This window comes from Pollicipes pollicipes, unplaced genomic scaffold (genome assembly GCF_011947565.3).
Source record: "Pollicipes pollicipes isolate AB1234 unplaced genomic scaffold, Ppol_2.1 Scaffold_3447;HRSCAF=4054_pilon_pilon_pilon, whole genome shotgun sequence".
NCBI lineage: Eukaryota > Metazoa > Arthropoda > Thecostraca > Pollicipedomorpha > Pollicipedidae > Pollicipes > Pollicipes pollicipes.
The window spans coordinates 37,601,969-37,617,501 of NW_023596297.1; the positions used below are offsets into that span (position 1 = coordinate 37,601,969).

A 15,533-nucleotide genomic window follows, 5' to 3' on the forward strand; every position below is an offset into this window, starting at 1 on the left:
GTGCTGCAGTATAAGCAATGTCAGGTGTCGGATATTTGCCGTTCCCGTGGTGCAGACGAAAGTTGCCGGAGTCATTATCCGTCGAAAATGGGTGTGCGAGCTTCGTACTCAGCGCGTTGCTTTGACCAACAGGGATCAACTGATAACCAGCCAAAGTGGGTCCTTGGTCCGGGGCGGCCGTGTTGCAGCGCTGCACAACGCATAGACCCTCTGCAAACATATTTCTGTTTACGAAGGAGACCGGAGGTAATACTATGCACTGGACTAGATCGCCTAATACGGGCTTTGGGTCCTACTTTGTGTCTGAGCGCACGCAACAAGCTCCGCTTAGTCAGTGCTCTGATTCTGATTAGTCAAGACATCAATTGGGGTATATATTGTCCAACAGAGGCAACCAAAAATCGTTTCTAATGGAGATTGGTGCAAATGCACTATAGATGTTATGAGGCACCTCGCGCGACAAAGCAATTCAGGCATGAAAACAATGTCAATACACTAAACTAAAAACAATCGCTTGCAATGCCTACATTTCCCGCGCGAATGCATTCTTTCCTGGCTTACCTCCAGCCAGGTCAATTATGGGATCGTTTTCCTTTCCAGCTTGGGCAAACAAGAAGGCCGTTCGGCGTCATCGAAGTTGCAGCCTGGTCCCAATTATCACAAGGCACAGTCATACGGTATTGTATCCAATTATATCCGTACAGAGCTGCATTCGAAGCACACATCGAATCTCCAGAAATATGAATGATGATACTGAATAAGGCAGCGTTTGAAGAGTCGAATTATTTGCAATGGATTCCTGAACAGCTTTTCCACTCTTTTCCATTCTCACCGCATCCATCACGTCTCCCCCTGAGAACCTCGCTTCACCGTACGTCCTATTCATCACTTCCTTACATCACCAATCCTCCCATCCACCAATCTCTCCCCTCATCACATGAGCCTCATTGGTTCCCTCCCGTCCATCCTTTATCACTCGCTTTTTACCTCCTCTCCTCATCCCTTACTCCCTTCCCCTTCATTCTCACCCTTTCTACACTCCTCCCGCGGCCCCATCGCTATAGCACCTTCGCAGTTCGACCCGCAAGTTGATCTGGCCGGAGGCGGGCGCAAGAGACGGCGGCACCACAGCCAGCTCCAGCGGCTCGCTGGTCGGCAGCAGACGGTACCGGCGCAGCACGTGACACAGCGCCAGCTTGATCTCCATCAGGGCGAATCGCTTGCCAATGCAGTGGCGCGGCCCAGAGCCGAACGGCATGTAGCTACAAGGCACGATACGCGGCTTGTTTTCGGCGCTAAACCGCTCCGGGTCGAACCGCTCCGGGTCGGGCCACAGGTCCGGGTCGTAGTGCATGCGGAGTGGCACCACAGCCAGGAATGTGCCGCGTGGGATGCGTACGCCCTGTACCTCCGTCGTGGCGTTCGACTGCCGGCCGAACTTCTCCACGGGTGGGTAGAGACGCAGTGACTCCTGGATCACCATCTCCAGATAGGGCAAGCCGAGCACGGCCTCGTAGTCAAGGTCGCCGCTAGCCGGCACGTTAGCCGCTATCTCATCGTACAGACGGCTCTGCACGGCCTGGTGCCGCGCCAGCAAGTGAGATGTGAATGCTAACGCCGTACTCGTCGTCTCATAGCCGGCGCCGATAAAGACGTAAGCGTTGGAGAGCAGCTCTTCTTCGGTGAGGGCTTGGTTGCTGCTGTCGGCGCGCTGCGCCGCCAGCAGCAACCAAGCCCTCCAGGTGGTGAAAGTCGGACTAAGCACGCGTCGGACATGCTTCCAGCGCTCGCCCCTCAGCCTTAGCAGACTGTTGTCTGGGGTAGTGAGCACCGGGCTCTTGAAGGCCCCATGACGGTCGGGGAAGATATCGCATCGCTCAATAAGCACCTCACGGACTAGGTCCGGGTATGTGGTATACAACAGTGGCCTCGTGCCCATGTACAGCGCTAACGTCTTGCCTCGGCTTCCGTACTGCACTCCGTACTCATTGAACAAGCGTCGAAGCTCCTGTGGGCCAGTGGGACCGACGAGTTTGGCAGAGTTTCCTCGAAGCAAAGTATATGGTGGCACGGTATGTCCAAACCTCTGGAGCGTCTGAAACTTGTACAGCCTCCGTCTGCAAATACAAAGAATGCGGTGAGCGCATACAAGAAGATACATAGCAGCATAACCCACCGCTAGATTAGAAGATTCATCTGGATCGTTAACAGGGGTCTGGCAACGGTCTGCGTTCAAAGCCTCGAGTTTGAGTCGAAGTCTGAGGTCTGGCGTCTTGAACCCAAGTCCCGGAGCCGAGTTAACCCCGCCCGCATAAATGAGTCAGCGTATCGGACCTGAGTCTGACGATCTTTTGACCGATACGAAGTCAGCGTTCCGGGCCCGGGTCTAATGATCTTGTGACCGATACGAAGTCAGCGTCCCGAGACTGGGTCTAATGATCTTGTGACCGATACGAAGTCAGCGTCCCGGGCCTGAGTCTGACGATCTTGTGATCGATGCGAAGCCAGCGTCCCGGGACTGGGTCTAACGATCTTGCGATCGATACCAAGTCAGCGTCCCGGGCCTGGGTCTAACCATCCTGTGACCGATACGAAGTCAGCGTTCCGGGCCTGGGTCTAACGATCTGGTGACCGATACCAAGTCACAGTTCATCTAATTACACCGCCGGAGGAGATCTCGTTTTCCGATAGGTCCGCAAGATCCGGCCCTCATTCCGGGCCTTGAGCAAGATTGCAATTTCAAGTTCATTGTTATTGTGCGACGCCGTGGGGATGCACATTATGGAAGGTAAGTGTGAAGAATGTGAACAGGTGTATGTTTATGCGTGTATATATACATATATATATATATATATATATATATATATAGATATAGATGTATAAATATTTATATATATATATATATGTCTAAATACGAGTGTATATATAGTGTATGTATATATTAGGTGTGTGTTTGTGCGTGTGTGTGTGTATTGCAGAAGAAACAGCTCTTAAGCAGTGGAAATAACGACGTGCTGCGAGCCATGATAATCTGACCCAACACAAAAAAGCGGAACAACCCAACCTACCCAAATTATCTTAATACGACCTAAGCTAACGAAGCGTAGCTGAATCCAACTTGCTTCTCCTGGCGTCTTGCCATGGCAGCATGAGAAGAGTTTGTCACAATTGTAGGTCTATCCCAGCTAAGGTTGCACGTTTCCCACAAACGCACGTTGCTGCGCGCACTTACATGAACAGAACGACAATCCCTCCTGCGACGAGCGTCAAAAGAGCCAGCCACGGCACGGCGCCCGGTCACCAGGAAGCGCCATCTGGCTTGCCGTCTGACACGCAAGCCCGGGGCGGGCGGCCACCCTACTGTGCGCCTTCCACTGCTGCGGGCGCTCAGACCATGGAACTGGTCGACCGCGCCGCCGTGCTTACAACTGGTGACTGTCATTGCGGGAGGTGGATGGTGGATAGAGGGCCTACTAGTGAACAGCTGTGACGGATCTCATGCCGCCGCCGCTGACACTGTTGTGGCTGTCATGCGGGAGGTGGATTAGGGGCCTATCGTGAACAGAGTGACGGTATCTAATTGCGCGCCGCTGGACAACTGTGTGACTGTCATGCGGGAGGTGGATGAGGGGCCTACGTGAACAGCTGTGACGGTATTCCTATGCCGCGCCGCTGACACTGTGTGGCTGTCATGCGGAGGTGGATAGGGGCCTACGTGAACAGCGTGACGGTATCTCATGCCGCGCCGCTGACACTGTGTGGCTGTCATGCGGGAGGGGGATAGGGGCCTACGTGAACAGTGTGACGGTATCTCATGCCGCGCCGCTGACACTGTGTGGCTGTCATGCGGGAGGTGGATAGGGGCCTACGTGAACAGTGTGACGGTATCTCATGCCGCGCTGCTGACACTGTGTGGCTGTCATGCGGGAGGTGGATAGGGGCCTACGTGAACAGTGTGACGGTATCTCATGCCGCGCCGCTGACACTGTGTGGCTGTCATGCGGGAGGTGGATAGGGGCCTACGTGAACAGCGTGACGGTATCTCATCCTATCGCACGCACCTGTCCGAAGTGCCTCGTTCTCAAGTGTTCTGTGTGGTGTTGGAGAACCACGTAGGAACGAGGAGGCTACGACAACTGAGCCCCCTTGTTGTGATTCGTGAATGTCAGGATATGTAGGGCCTTCTATGGACCCTGTTTAACGTGGATTTTTGAGACTTTTGATACGGTTTTTTAAATCCATACCTTGTACCTCAAATTATATTTGTCGAGCCTTCTAACAAATAATCTGCCTCTCAAGAATACCGGGTCCGGCTGTTGTATGGCAGTATCGCTTCTCCGGCTTCCAGCCCATGTAACGGATGGACAGGACAAGCTGATCATTTCCGGACTCAGCGATCGGGTCAGTACATGAGCCCCGCTCCCTGTCACGCACCTCTCTCGCCATCACGCGTGCGCCCACATCCTGCTGTCTCACAACCTCTTGTCCTGTTCTTATCGGCACGTCGTGCCGCCTCGCCCGTGTCCCCGGGTTTATCGGATCCTGGTGGCGCCGGGTTTACCGGATTCTGGTGGCTGAGGGGCACGCCGTACGAACTGGCCGTATGGGGTGGCAGTACGGAGTACGGAGTGGCCAAACTTGTGTGAGTGTGAGTGGCCTACGGAGTGGCCAGCCTTGTCCGTAATCATATGATAGTGTTTTCTCCTACAGCGCACTACGTGCACTACTGCTAGTATGGAACTCTTTGTGTGTGTGGGGGGGGGGGGGGCGGGGGGGGGGGGGGGGTATTTGGGGGTGCGGTGGGTTGGGGCGGGGTTTCCTGGCCGCCGCTGGATGTTGCACGCCGCCGGTTGCCACTGTCACATCCTCCCACGAGAGCAAATTTATAATGAGGAGCCCATTGGTCAGCATACGAGCTCGATGATGTTAGCGCACGGCTCGACACGTTGTGGCTCCGGTACACCCGACATCAACACACAGTCATGTGAGCCACAGAGCTAGGATGAAGCGGGTGACCGGGGCATTGGCGGGATGGCGGATCCGGTCAGGCACCATGAACGGCTGTCTCCCCCGCCCATGGCTGTGCGCCCTTAACCACGGTATCCACCTCCACCCTTTAGCTAGCGACAACATTTAAATGGGGCATAAACGGGATCGCGTGCATACTAATACGCCCAACCGGCAAGGGTCCCCCACACTGGCGAATTATATTGACAAGAGCCCACCGGGTAATGACCCTGGGACCCCTCCCCGGCCTTAACTTATCCACGCAGAAGCGAGTCTCGCCGTTTTTCTTGGGGACCAACACGACTCCGGCGGCGTATTCTGAGATGGATGGCTCGATGGTGCCCCTTTGTAGCATTTCGCGTACTTCACGTTCGATGGTCGCTCGCGCTGCCTGAGCTACCCGGTAAGCTGGTCTCCGGACGGGCTTCGGTGACGTCAGTTCTATACGGTGTTGGATCAGCTGGCACCTCCCCAAACTGCCGTCCCACGAAAAACAGCTTTCGTAGTCCTTCAAGAGCCATGTCAAGTCCTGTTTTTCCTCAGGGCTCAACTCCCCGATTTCCACGTCACCGACGTCCCACTGACGACTTTGCCGACTCGCCGGCTAGTTGTCGTTCGCCCTGGCTGCAGTGTCTTCTCGCACGCTCGCTCCAGACGCGTGCGCTGGCGACTGCGGGACCTTCACCCGGGATCCGGCGGCCAGTTCCATTGTCCCGCGTCCCAGGTTGAAGAGCTCTACGGCCAGAGTCTCGCCATCTTGCCTCCCTTCGTCGGAGACCGATATCACAACGCCTTCACCCTGCGCCTCTGGAGAGCTTCCGCGGGACTCACGCAGGTCTGACCAGCTTGCCTCTTGTCTGTTTGCTTGCACCGTCACTCCGGTCCGGGCCGGCACCGAAACTGCTTCCACGAGCTCCAGGTAGGCTTCCTCCTCTCGCGTCACCCGTTCCGGCCCGTCCGGCTTCGGAGTCGGCTCTATCCCAGTAACGCCGACTGCTGGCGCCCCCTCTCCCGTCATGACGCCGAGTGGCGTTTTGACGTGGCGCCGGTTGGACATGGTCCTGCTGGCGCCGTCGACGGTCAGCCCGTGTGCTTGGATGAAGTCGAAGCCGATGCTCGCCTCATGGGGCAGTTCTCTGCAGACGTACGCCCAGTGGAGGATGGATTCTCCGCACACCGTGAACCTGACACGCTTCAGGCACTGGACGTCGATTGTGTGGCCGGACGCGGACTTCAAGACTATTAGCGGTGCGCGTTGGTCGCCTCCCGTCCATCCGTCTTCGAAGGCGGAGCCCCGGACCAGTGCAGCTACTGCTCCCGTATCGATGAGGGCGGTACAAGTACGGTCTTCGATGCGCACAGTGCATGTGCACACCGCTGGAGGCGGTGTCAGCGGCGCGCTCTGCTCTTGCCCCGCCTCTTGACCTTTATGCCGAGTCGGCGGCGCTTCCCGGCTCCGTTCAGGTGATATCCCCATTCGTTCGTATCTCTTCCGTGTCTCTTCATTTCCCAGCTTCGTCGGGTTCGCCCTCGGCCGATCCTGTTTGACGGAGAAGGCCTCGCCGCTCTGCAGGACCGGTGACCCGTCACGACGCCGAACGTTCCGGTCAGCCCGATCTTGATATTTATTTGCCACGCGTGAGGGCCTTTCATTACCGCTCGTCGGCTGGCCCCCTAATGCAGCCGACTCCTCCCGTTTCCCCTCCGCTGGGACTTCTCGGGGCAGCGGCGGGCGTAGTGTCCAGGCCGGTCGCAGAAGAAGCAGTTTCCCTCTCTGAAATCTTGTGCCTCCTCTTCGCTCCACCTGCCCTGGCTCGGTCGCCACTCTTCATCCCCGCCGTGCTCCAGGTGCGAGCGCCAGTGCACGGACTTTGTCCGCCTGCCCCTTCCGGCGTGGCCGCCGTGGTACGCTCCCTGATACTGGCACACTTCTCGTCGCCCGCGGGGCAACGGCAGCTGGTCCTGGTATGGATGGGAGTCGCCTTCTCGCCGTGATGGCCGCTGCAGCTCGGTGTCCCTCCTGGGACCCCGATGCTGCTCGTCCTCTTCCCTGTCGCGTTGGCTGCTCCTTCCTCCCACCGGTGATGTCTCCATTCTCTTTCTTCTTCCGTCTCGGATTTCCATCGCGAAGACGAGGGTCTCGATCAGGTTTACGGCTGCTGGCCCGCCCCTGTACGTATTGAGAACTTCTTCCTCTCTGTGCGTCGCTTCCAGCGCCTCCTCTTCTGCCGCAACCGTTACCGCTTCATCAAACGTAGCGCACCGTTTACGCCAAACCATCCGACGGAGGGTGGGGCGCAGTCCTCGTACGAAGTTGATACGCCTGATATAGTCCAGTAGTGGGTTCCGTTGCCCTGCGGACTGTGCCAGGCTGTCGCCGTGTCCTTCGCGGTCGTTGCTCCCTGTGCCGCTGGGCGGCCCGCATTCCAATCACACGCGCTTGTCTTCTGCGCTCAGGGAAGATAGCGAGTTTCCTCACCACTTGGGCCCATTCGTGTACGGTCTTCCCCTCTTGCTGGCCGGTGTGGAGTAAGAGCTGGTTCCACTGTTCCCGCCCGGCCGTCCGGTACCTTTCCTTCAGGGCACGTTTGAGCGATGGCCAGGTCTTCGCTTTCCCTCCCTCTTGCAAATGATCGACGAATCCGCTCGCATCTCCCTTGAGCCTGATTAGTGCCAACTTCAACATGGTATCTACTCCCCAGCTCGCGAAGTCGCTAGCCCGCTCCAGCTCCCTGATCCATTCTGTGATGTTCCGTGTCCCGTCATATTCGTCCACGGCGTGGAAGACGAATTTTTCCATCTGGAACACATCAGTCTGGTCAGCGGGCGGCCCCGTTTCCATCTTCCTTCCGCGGAGCCGGGGAAAGGGGGAGAGGCTCGGGGTGTGAGTGTGGTGGGTGTGTATGTCGCGGTCTATGAGTGATGTTCTGCTTCGTTGTCTTTGCGTATGAATACAGGCATTGGATTGCGTAGCGATGGTTTAGTGAGGGAGCGAGGCTGGACGAGGTCGGTTCGGGCGGCGAGAGGACACTCGGCCCGGAGTTGGGCGGTGTCGTGTCCGGAGTCCGGGACGCATGCTTGGGCGCAGCGGCCGGTTCGTTGGCGTGCCCCGTAGGCGTCCGGAGCTTACCAATGGCGGAAGCCATGCAGAGGCGCATCGGCCTGTCTGGGCCCTCGTCTGGCCGTCGTCGCGGCCGGGCGCCATGTACGGGCCGCGCCGACATGCAATGGTGGCAGGATGTGGGTCAGGTGGACCGTTCGCCGTACATTTCTCGTTTCGTTTTCTCTGTCAATAGTTAGAAGCCGGTTAAGTGTCAACAGTTAGAGGCAATAAGCCGGAACCTCACGGGTTCGATCCAGCGCGCATGCCCGGCCTCTCTCACGTAATAGGTTAGCGCGGTCTAGCCCCGCGCATGCTGCGCGGATTCCCCCAGCGAGCGCGTGTATTGCCCGGCTTCTATCTCCCTCTCCTTTTCACTAGGCCTGGATCGCTCTCTGGCCAACTGATGCACGGCGTTACTGTTTCGTTAGCGAAGGCCCATCTCACCCGAGATGGATCCGACATGGACGCCGGAGATTCAGTATAGGGGAGAACGGCGTCGAATTCTCCGAACCGGACATGGCCCCGGTGTGTAGGATAGAGGTCGAAGAGGGACCGCCTGCTCCGGGATGTTGAGGCATAGCGGTGAGGTGCGCCGAGCCCGCGACGTCTCGAAGGATCTCCCGCAGTTCTGCGAGACCGGGGAAGGTTACTCGCGGGGCGTCGCCCGGGCCGGCGTTCCGGAGGAGACACGGACGCCATCTGTCAGTCGCTATGGACAATTGCGGTAGAGGGTAGCACCCGACGGTGCGCGATGGCGGCGCGGGCACCCGCGACCGGCCGGCAGATGACAGTCTGTCGCTGTGTGGATGGACGGAGCAGTCCACCGCTCGCGACCCGGCGGCAGGCGAGTAGCCCGGCGCGGCTGTGACAAGGACGAGGAGCCAGACGGCCGCAGTCCTGCTTTTACGCAGATGGACGTTTGTGGGTAGCGCGGCACAAGACACAGTTTCGCTCTTTTTTCGAGACGGCCGACTCGTTTTGTTGTTTCCCACTTGACCCCAGGCGTGACGGCCTAAAGAGGCGTTGGTCATGAAGTGACCTTGGATCCGTGGGGGCCGCCTGGGATGCTCGACTGTGCAGGGCGGTAGCGGAGTCTATCCGTGATGTCTCCGCCTTGGGAGAGGGCAGGAGCCAGTCCGCTCTCTTCCGACGTGGTGCACGCCGGGCCTTATGAGCGATTGGTGACGGGATGTTCGGGACGGATAGGGATCCCGTCATCGACGCTCATAGGGAAGGCGACGAGGAGTCAGGTCGCCGGACAGGCCGGTCGGGCCGAGTCTCCAGAGCGCGCCGGCCGAGGAGACTGTAAGGCGTGAACGCAGGTCGCGCCGGGCGCTCGTCGTCTGCCGAGAGGCTCCACCGTCCCATGAGCGCGCTGTCTGCCTCCATGCCTCTGAGGGACGCGCCGTGGGGCGGTGCCTTGCAAAGCCTGCTCCGGCGGGCGGGAGGCGAGGGCGCAGAAGCGCCGGAAGCGACGCCTCCGTGCTGGACGAGGCGCCGCCTAAGGCGCATGCGCGGCAGCAGAAAGCTGCGAGCGGCGGGTGCGGCCGTGTGAATGAGGAGCCGCCCATCGTGGACGGAACGTGGGAAGCGTCGTCCAAATAGGGAGCCGTCACCCTGGAGGTCGGGCGAGGGAGCGAGTCGCCGTTCAGCTTTGACACTCGTGGTCGGCCCAGCAGCTGCGTCGGTGTCAAGCTGGCAAATCATCGTGATATGCTTTAAACGTACATTTATGGCAAGACCGAAATGTGATAAGTGAATTAAAACTTAACGAGGACCCATGCAGACGAGCCAATTATAATGTCAAGGTGCGGGAAAGGGGGGGGGGTCCCATCCGTGTGCGTGCCAAGGATGAACGAGATGATGTGGGCGCCAGCGTATGCGAATGCTTGGAATGAGTGTGATGGGCGCCGAGTGCGTGGAGTCTGCGTGGATTAGTTAAGGCCGGGGGGGGGGGGGGGGGGAGTCCCAGGGTCATTACCCAGTGAGCTCTTGTCAATATAATTCGCCAGTGCGGGGGACCCTTGCCGGTTGGGCGTATTAGTATGCACGCGATCCCGTTTATGCCCCATTTAAATGTTATCGCTAGCTAAAGGGTGGAGGTGGATACCGTGGTTAAGGGCGCACAGCCATGGGCGGGGAGACAGCCGTTCATGGTGCCTGACCGGATCCGCCATCCCGCCAATGCCCCGGTCACCCGCTTCATCCTAGCTCTGTGGCTCACATGACTGTGTGTTGATGTCGGGTGTACCGGAGCCACAACGTGTCGAGTCGTGCGCTAACATCATCGAGCTCGTATGCTGACCAATGGGCTCCTCATTATAAATTTGCTCTCGTGGGAGGACGTGACAGCGGCAACCGGCGGCGTGCAACATCCAGCGGCGGCCAGGAAACCCCGCCCCAACCCACCGCACCCCCAACCCCCCCCCCCCCCCACATTTGTGAGAGTCGGGTGACTTCCCATCATCCTGACGGGAGACTATAGTTGTGCTAGTACCGAACCAGGAAATGTGGAGTTGTCTTTGTTGATTACCGCTCCATCACCCTCACAACATTGCTTTGTGTAATCATGCAAGGGGTGCGGAATGTGCGACTTACCTGGATTTAGTAAAGTTAAAGTTCTTTACTACAGTACTGTGTTGTTTTCAAAAGAACAGGGTTACTTTTGACCACAGTGTGAACTCTTTACAATGTTGTGCGGAGCGGGTTTAGCCGGAACGGAGACGCTGAAGTCATTTCTTCGACATAAAAGATATTTACGACATCACAGGGACGGTCAAGTATGGTTTAATAAAGGTACTCGGTTGTGTCATTCGAGCGCCATGGACACTTTTTACAAACGTGCTTATTTCACCTATATTTGTAGTTCGTGTGGGCTCATGCATCGTCGATAGATATTTAGAAATTTGTGTGCCTCGGGACAGTGTAGGGAAGGAAAGGGAAACAATCATTTGGGGAACACCACTCACCTCAATACAATGAATATTTGGTACTGCACAGGAGGAGCCGACGGCCCTCTTCGATCGTGACACCGGAGATGAAGAAGAGGGACCGGGACGCTCCGGTTTAATCTGATGCTGGAGCCTTTATCTTTGCATGCTGTGATATTGATGGCAAGCACTTTTCGCTCACAGAAGACGACAAGGCAGTGTCAAGTCATCACATCAAGTTTAAACCCGGATTGAGGGGTTGTTGAAGCATCGCGTGCTTGCAGCCTATGCGTATAAGACATTTTTGAATGGAAATGTGAAAACTGACATAGCATGGTAGTACATGTACTACCATACAGTTCTCAATTCTCTTGGTACGGCCTCTGTTCTCGTTCGCTGCTGTCAATGCCCATCACGTATCATCGCCACTTCCAACGTCAGGTTTTCGCAGTAGCTTTAGAACGTAAATAAATACGGCTCTGCAATGTTGCATATCTTTTCTATTCATTCGCACCTTGAAGCACTTTGTTTCTAAGGGTCTCGCGTGAGGGCGTCATTCGATGATATGTTGATATCTATGTTGATATCATGATGATACCAACGTACACATTATGTCTGTGAAAAAGCGTCTTTTAACAGTTTGGGGTAATTGTTCTGATTACAACAGAAGACATGGTCTGAGCTAGGCTGGGCAAGGGTTATAGAAGTCATTCTGTATGACGTATCCATTGCTTAGGAAATAAGCGGCGGAGCGGAGCGACGCCAGTTTTATATTAACTTTCTATGCTTCCATTCGCCATTCTATGGTTTCATTTTTTGGCGGCGTAGCCGCAGCACAGCAACCTGGCATACCGGCACCCTGGCAGCATCGACACATCCACAGCACGGTACTCAGGGGGCACACCCGCAGCATGACACCCGACAGCACAGCCACAGCACGGTACTCCGGCGGCACAGCCACAGCACGGCACACCGGTGGCACAGCCGCGACACGCAACCATGGCAGCTGGCACATCAAATCATCCCGGCTACACCGTCACCCAAGAATCCAACAGATGGCATACTCCCTCTTCCAATAGTCTTCGTACCACCCCCCCCCCCCCCCTCCCAAAAAAAGTTATCGGAAGCGAGAGGCACATCCCTCATAATGAGCAACCGCCCTGCAAAAAGACGACTGGAGGAGAAGGCCCAGCGGTAAAAGCGCTCGACGCCTTGTAAAATCAGAAAAAAGCTAAAGTAGACCAAAAAAGAAGCAACGAAAAGAAAACGCAATAGGAAAATACTCCGGATCAGATTAAATCTGTTTGTAGTGCTCAGAAGGTGTCACCGGGAAGGACGCGACGTGGCTTTTTTGAAGCGATGCATTTCTACTGAAACGTGCAGTAACGGGTCCGACAGCACAGGGTCCGTTGGTGACAGGTTGTGCTGTTAGGCACCTCGGTAGATCAGCGGTGTCGCAAGAATACACGTTGTTAATTACCTGCCAGTTTTTCACGGCACGATACAATGAGGAGAAATAAAAGAGAAGTGAATCAATAGTTTTTGCCGTGCAAAGGAAAGGATAACGATTTATTGATTAACCCTGGAGCAGTTGTAAGAAGTCGGTATGCTTCGAAGGCATAGCAACTTCAGTGTACTCCGACTCTCGGGGTGACCGTCGTCAGATAACACCGCACGAAGTCCGATGTCATCTGAAATCTCAGCTTTGTAGCCCTGAGAGGAAAAAGGGCAAATATGACAACAACAAAAGTGGGAAATGTCGCCCCCTGAGCCCCCTGAGAAAGCCTCCTGGGCCCATATGGGCCTATATGCCGGCCAGGTACCACCGTACCACATAGTCGGCTCCGTGTAGGTATAGACCTAAGGACCCACTTCCCAATCACCCATAAAACTGGGGCCAGTGATTTACGCTGATCTGGAGCCTTGTATCTGGCAAGGGCCCACAGCGCCAAACAGAAGGCCCTGTGCTCGCAAGGGCCCAGAGCCGACCAAGGGAAGTGTTCGATGAGGTCCGAAGAAGGGCCCGGGCGGCCCACCGGAACCGACGATCAAAGGCTCGGTTGGAGGGCATGACGACCCGAAGGACCGGGTGTAGGTCACATAAAGAATCGTGGCCCGTAGGGTCGTAACCTGATATACCTGTCAGAGGTCTTCTTGCGCTGTTTCAGGAACCCCTGAGACAATGCGAGTGTCTACGTCGGTCAGAGACCACGAACGCCGAACAGTCGACTCCATGTCCGTCTGGGCCCTTGAGACCCATTTTCCGAACAGAAATGAAGCTGGGGTCCGCGATTTGCAATGTTCGGAGTGCATAACACAATGAAGGGCTCCTGCGTTGGTTAGGGGCCACAGTGCCGAACAGGGGTCCTGTGGCGGCAAATGGCCCCCGGGTCGGAGCGGCGTTTGAGGGGGCCCGAAGAGGGGCCGGTGGGTCTCTCCAGACCAAAAGATCAAGGGCCCGATGGGCTGGCTGAAAGGTCCGAAGGGCTGACTGTAGGTCACACTAAGAACCCAGCCCCTCTTGCACAGAAAACAACCCATGAGACAGAGCGTTTCTCTATTTCGACCGGAGATCATGAACAGCTGACAGTGAACCTCTTATTGGTCTGAGCTCTTGGGGCCTATTTCCCAAGTAGAGACAAGGCCGGGCCCACGATGTACTGTATTTTTCCCTGTATCGTTCAGGGACCCACAATGCCTAACAGGACATTCTGTGCCAACAACGGGCCTCGATTCGGTCAGGAGAAGATTTGCTCAACAGGGATGGGGACGAGAGCCCGAACATCAGAGGGGCTCCTGCGTTGGTCGGGGTCCTCCGACAATTGAAGAAAACATAAGAGCTATGATGAGTGCTCACACTGAGGTAAAATAAGAGTCCTTTGCCAGTCAGGGCCCTCAGTACCAAACGGTGGGCGCTCCCTCCCTATTCCAGCATGGGCCCGTTAAGTCCAACTAGAGTCTATGTGCCAATTATTTGACCACCTGCGGCAAGCAGGGGGTGTTGATGCATTAATGACGGTTCACGCGTCGATCCTGGGTCAACTGCGCGGGTCAGAGGGTTTATCACGTGAGGGAGCGGAACGATACGATATGATGTATCTATCTAAGGGCCGCCGGATCGGCCAGGGGGTGCCGCCCTGTGTCGCCAGAATGGCGGCCAGAAAACACACCGCGGTGGGACAGAGTGGCCCTACAGCCCTTGACCGAGAACAACAATGTGCTCCGTAGTGTTGTACTTAAGGGGACCCCTTTACCGAATGGAGATAAGGGATCTCCTTAGTGTTGGATGGAGTGGGTCGAAATGAGTTCCAAATGCACAAAGCCAGCCCATGTTTCGTTGAGAACGTTCATTATTTTGCAGAATCAACTAGTAAAACAAATGCTATCAAAACGTTGGAGCCTGCGCGTCAGGTGCCTCTAGTGTAGTGATTAAAATGCCTGCGTTAACCACACCGCATCTGAAAAACCACAGGTACGAGGTTAGATTTCCCACGATGTCTGCTCTTCCCGCCAGGGTGAGAAGCTGGCGGCGCCATATAGCTTAAACAGATAAGTGCGTCATATAGCCCAATTGATTCGCTCGTAATCTCGTGAAGCAAGGGAAGCGATGGCTTGAGTCATAATTTTCGCAAAACCGAACGACGTTCGCCACTGCAAGCAACGCCGGGGGGGGGGGGGGGAAGGACGCCAAGCGCGCTCTGCGTCCGTCCAAAGTCCTGACACCGTAAGGTTACCCTTTAAGGTCAAAAGCGGTCTAAAAGGATGGGGAACTCTATATCACCCAAAATTTACTGGCTGATTTTCAACTTCCAATTTGTCAGAGCATTCACCACGGGAAGAACTAGCGTCCATCAGAAAGTCCCGCTTCTTAAGGTCATCCTTCAAGGTCAAACGCGGGCTCAAAGAGCGGGGAGCTCTATATCACACAAAAATTACCGACCGACTTTCAACTTATTAGCATCAGAATATTCACCACAGAAAAAACTAGCGGCCGTCAGAAAGCCCTAACCTCTCAAGGTAAGCCTTCAAGGTCAAACGCGGGCTCAAAGGACGGGGAACTCGATATCACATAAGAATTGACGGCCGGTTTTCAACATACTGGTGTCAAAATTTTCACCACAGAAAGAACAAGCGTCCGTTGTAAAGTCCTTATCTCTTAAGGCCACTCTTCAAAGTCAAACACGGACTGAGAGGACGGGAAACTCGATATCAACCAAAAATTACCGGCTGGTTTGAAAACTATAGGCATCAAAATATTCACAAGCACAATAGCCAGCGTCCGTCAACAAATCCTGACATTTCAATATCACCCTTCAAGGTCAAGCACGGGCTTAAAGAACGTAGAACTCGATATCACCCAAAAATTACCCCGATTTTCAACTTACAAAACATCGGATTAATCACCACCGAAAGAACTAGCGTCCGTCAGAAAGTCCTAACCTCTCAAGGTGATTCTTTAAGGTCAAACACGGGCTCAAAGGGCGGGAAACTTG

At 55.6% G+C, this 15,533-nt stretch overlaps 1 protein-coding gene across 1 annotated transcript; it reads right to left on the reverse strand.

Annotated features, from left to right (window-relative positions):
• Positions 1-375: 375 nt before the first annotated feature.
• Positions 376-3,289, reverse strand: LOC119091910 (cytochrome P450 3A19-like). The gene is made up of 2 exons (XM_037214839.1): positions 3,233-3,289; positions 376-2,117 (listed from the first exon to the last, which is right to left on the reverse strand). Exon 2 carries the CDS (start codon positions 1,937-1,939, stop codon positions 1,034-1,036), a length of 906 nt encoding a protein of 301 aa, XP_037070734.1. The 5' UTR covers positions 1,940-2,117; positions 3,233-3,289; the 3' UTR covers positions 376-1,033.
• Between the last annotated feature and the right edge of the window lie 12,244 nt (positions 3,290-15,533).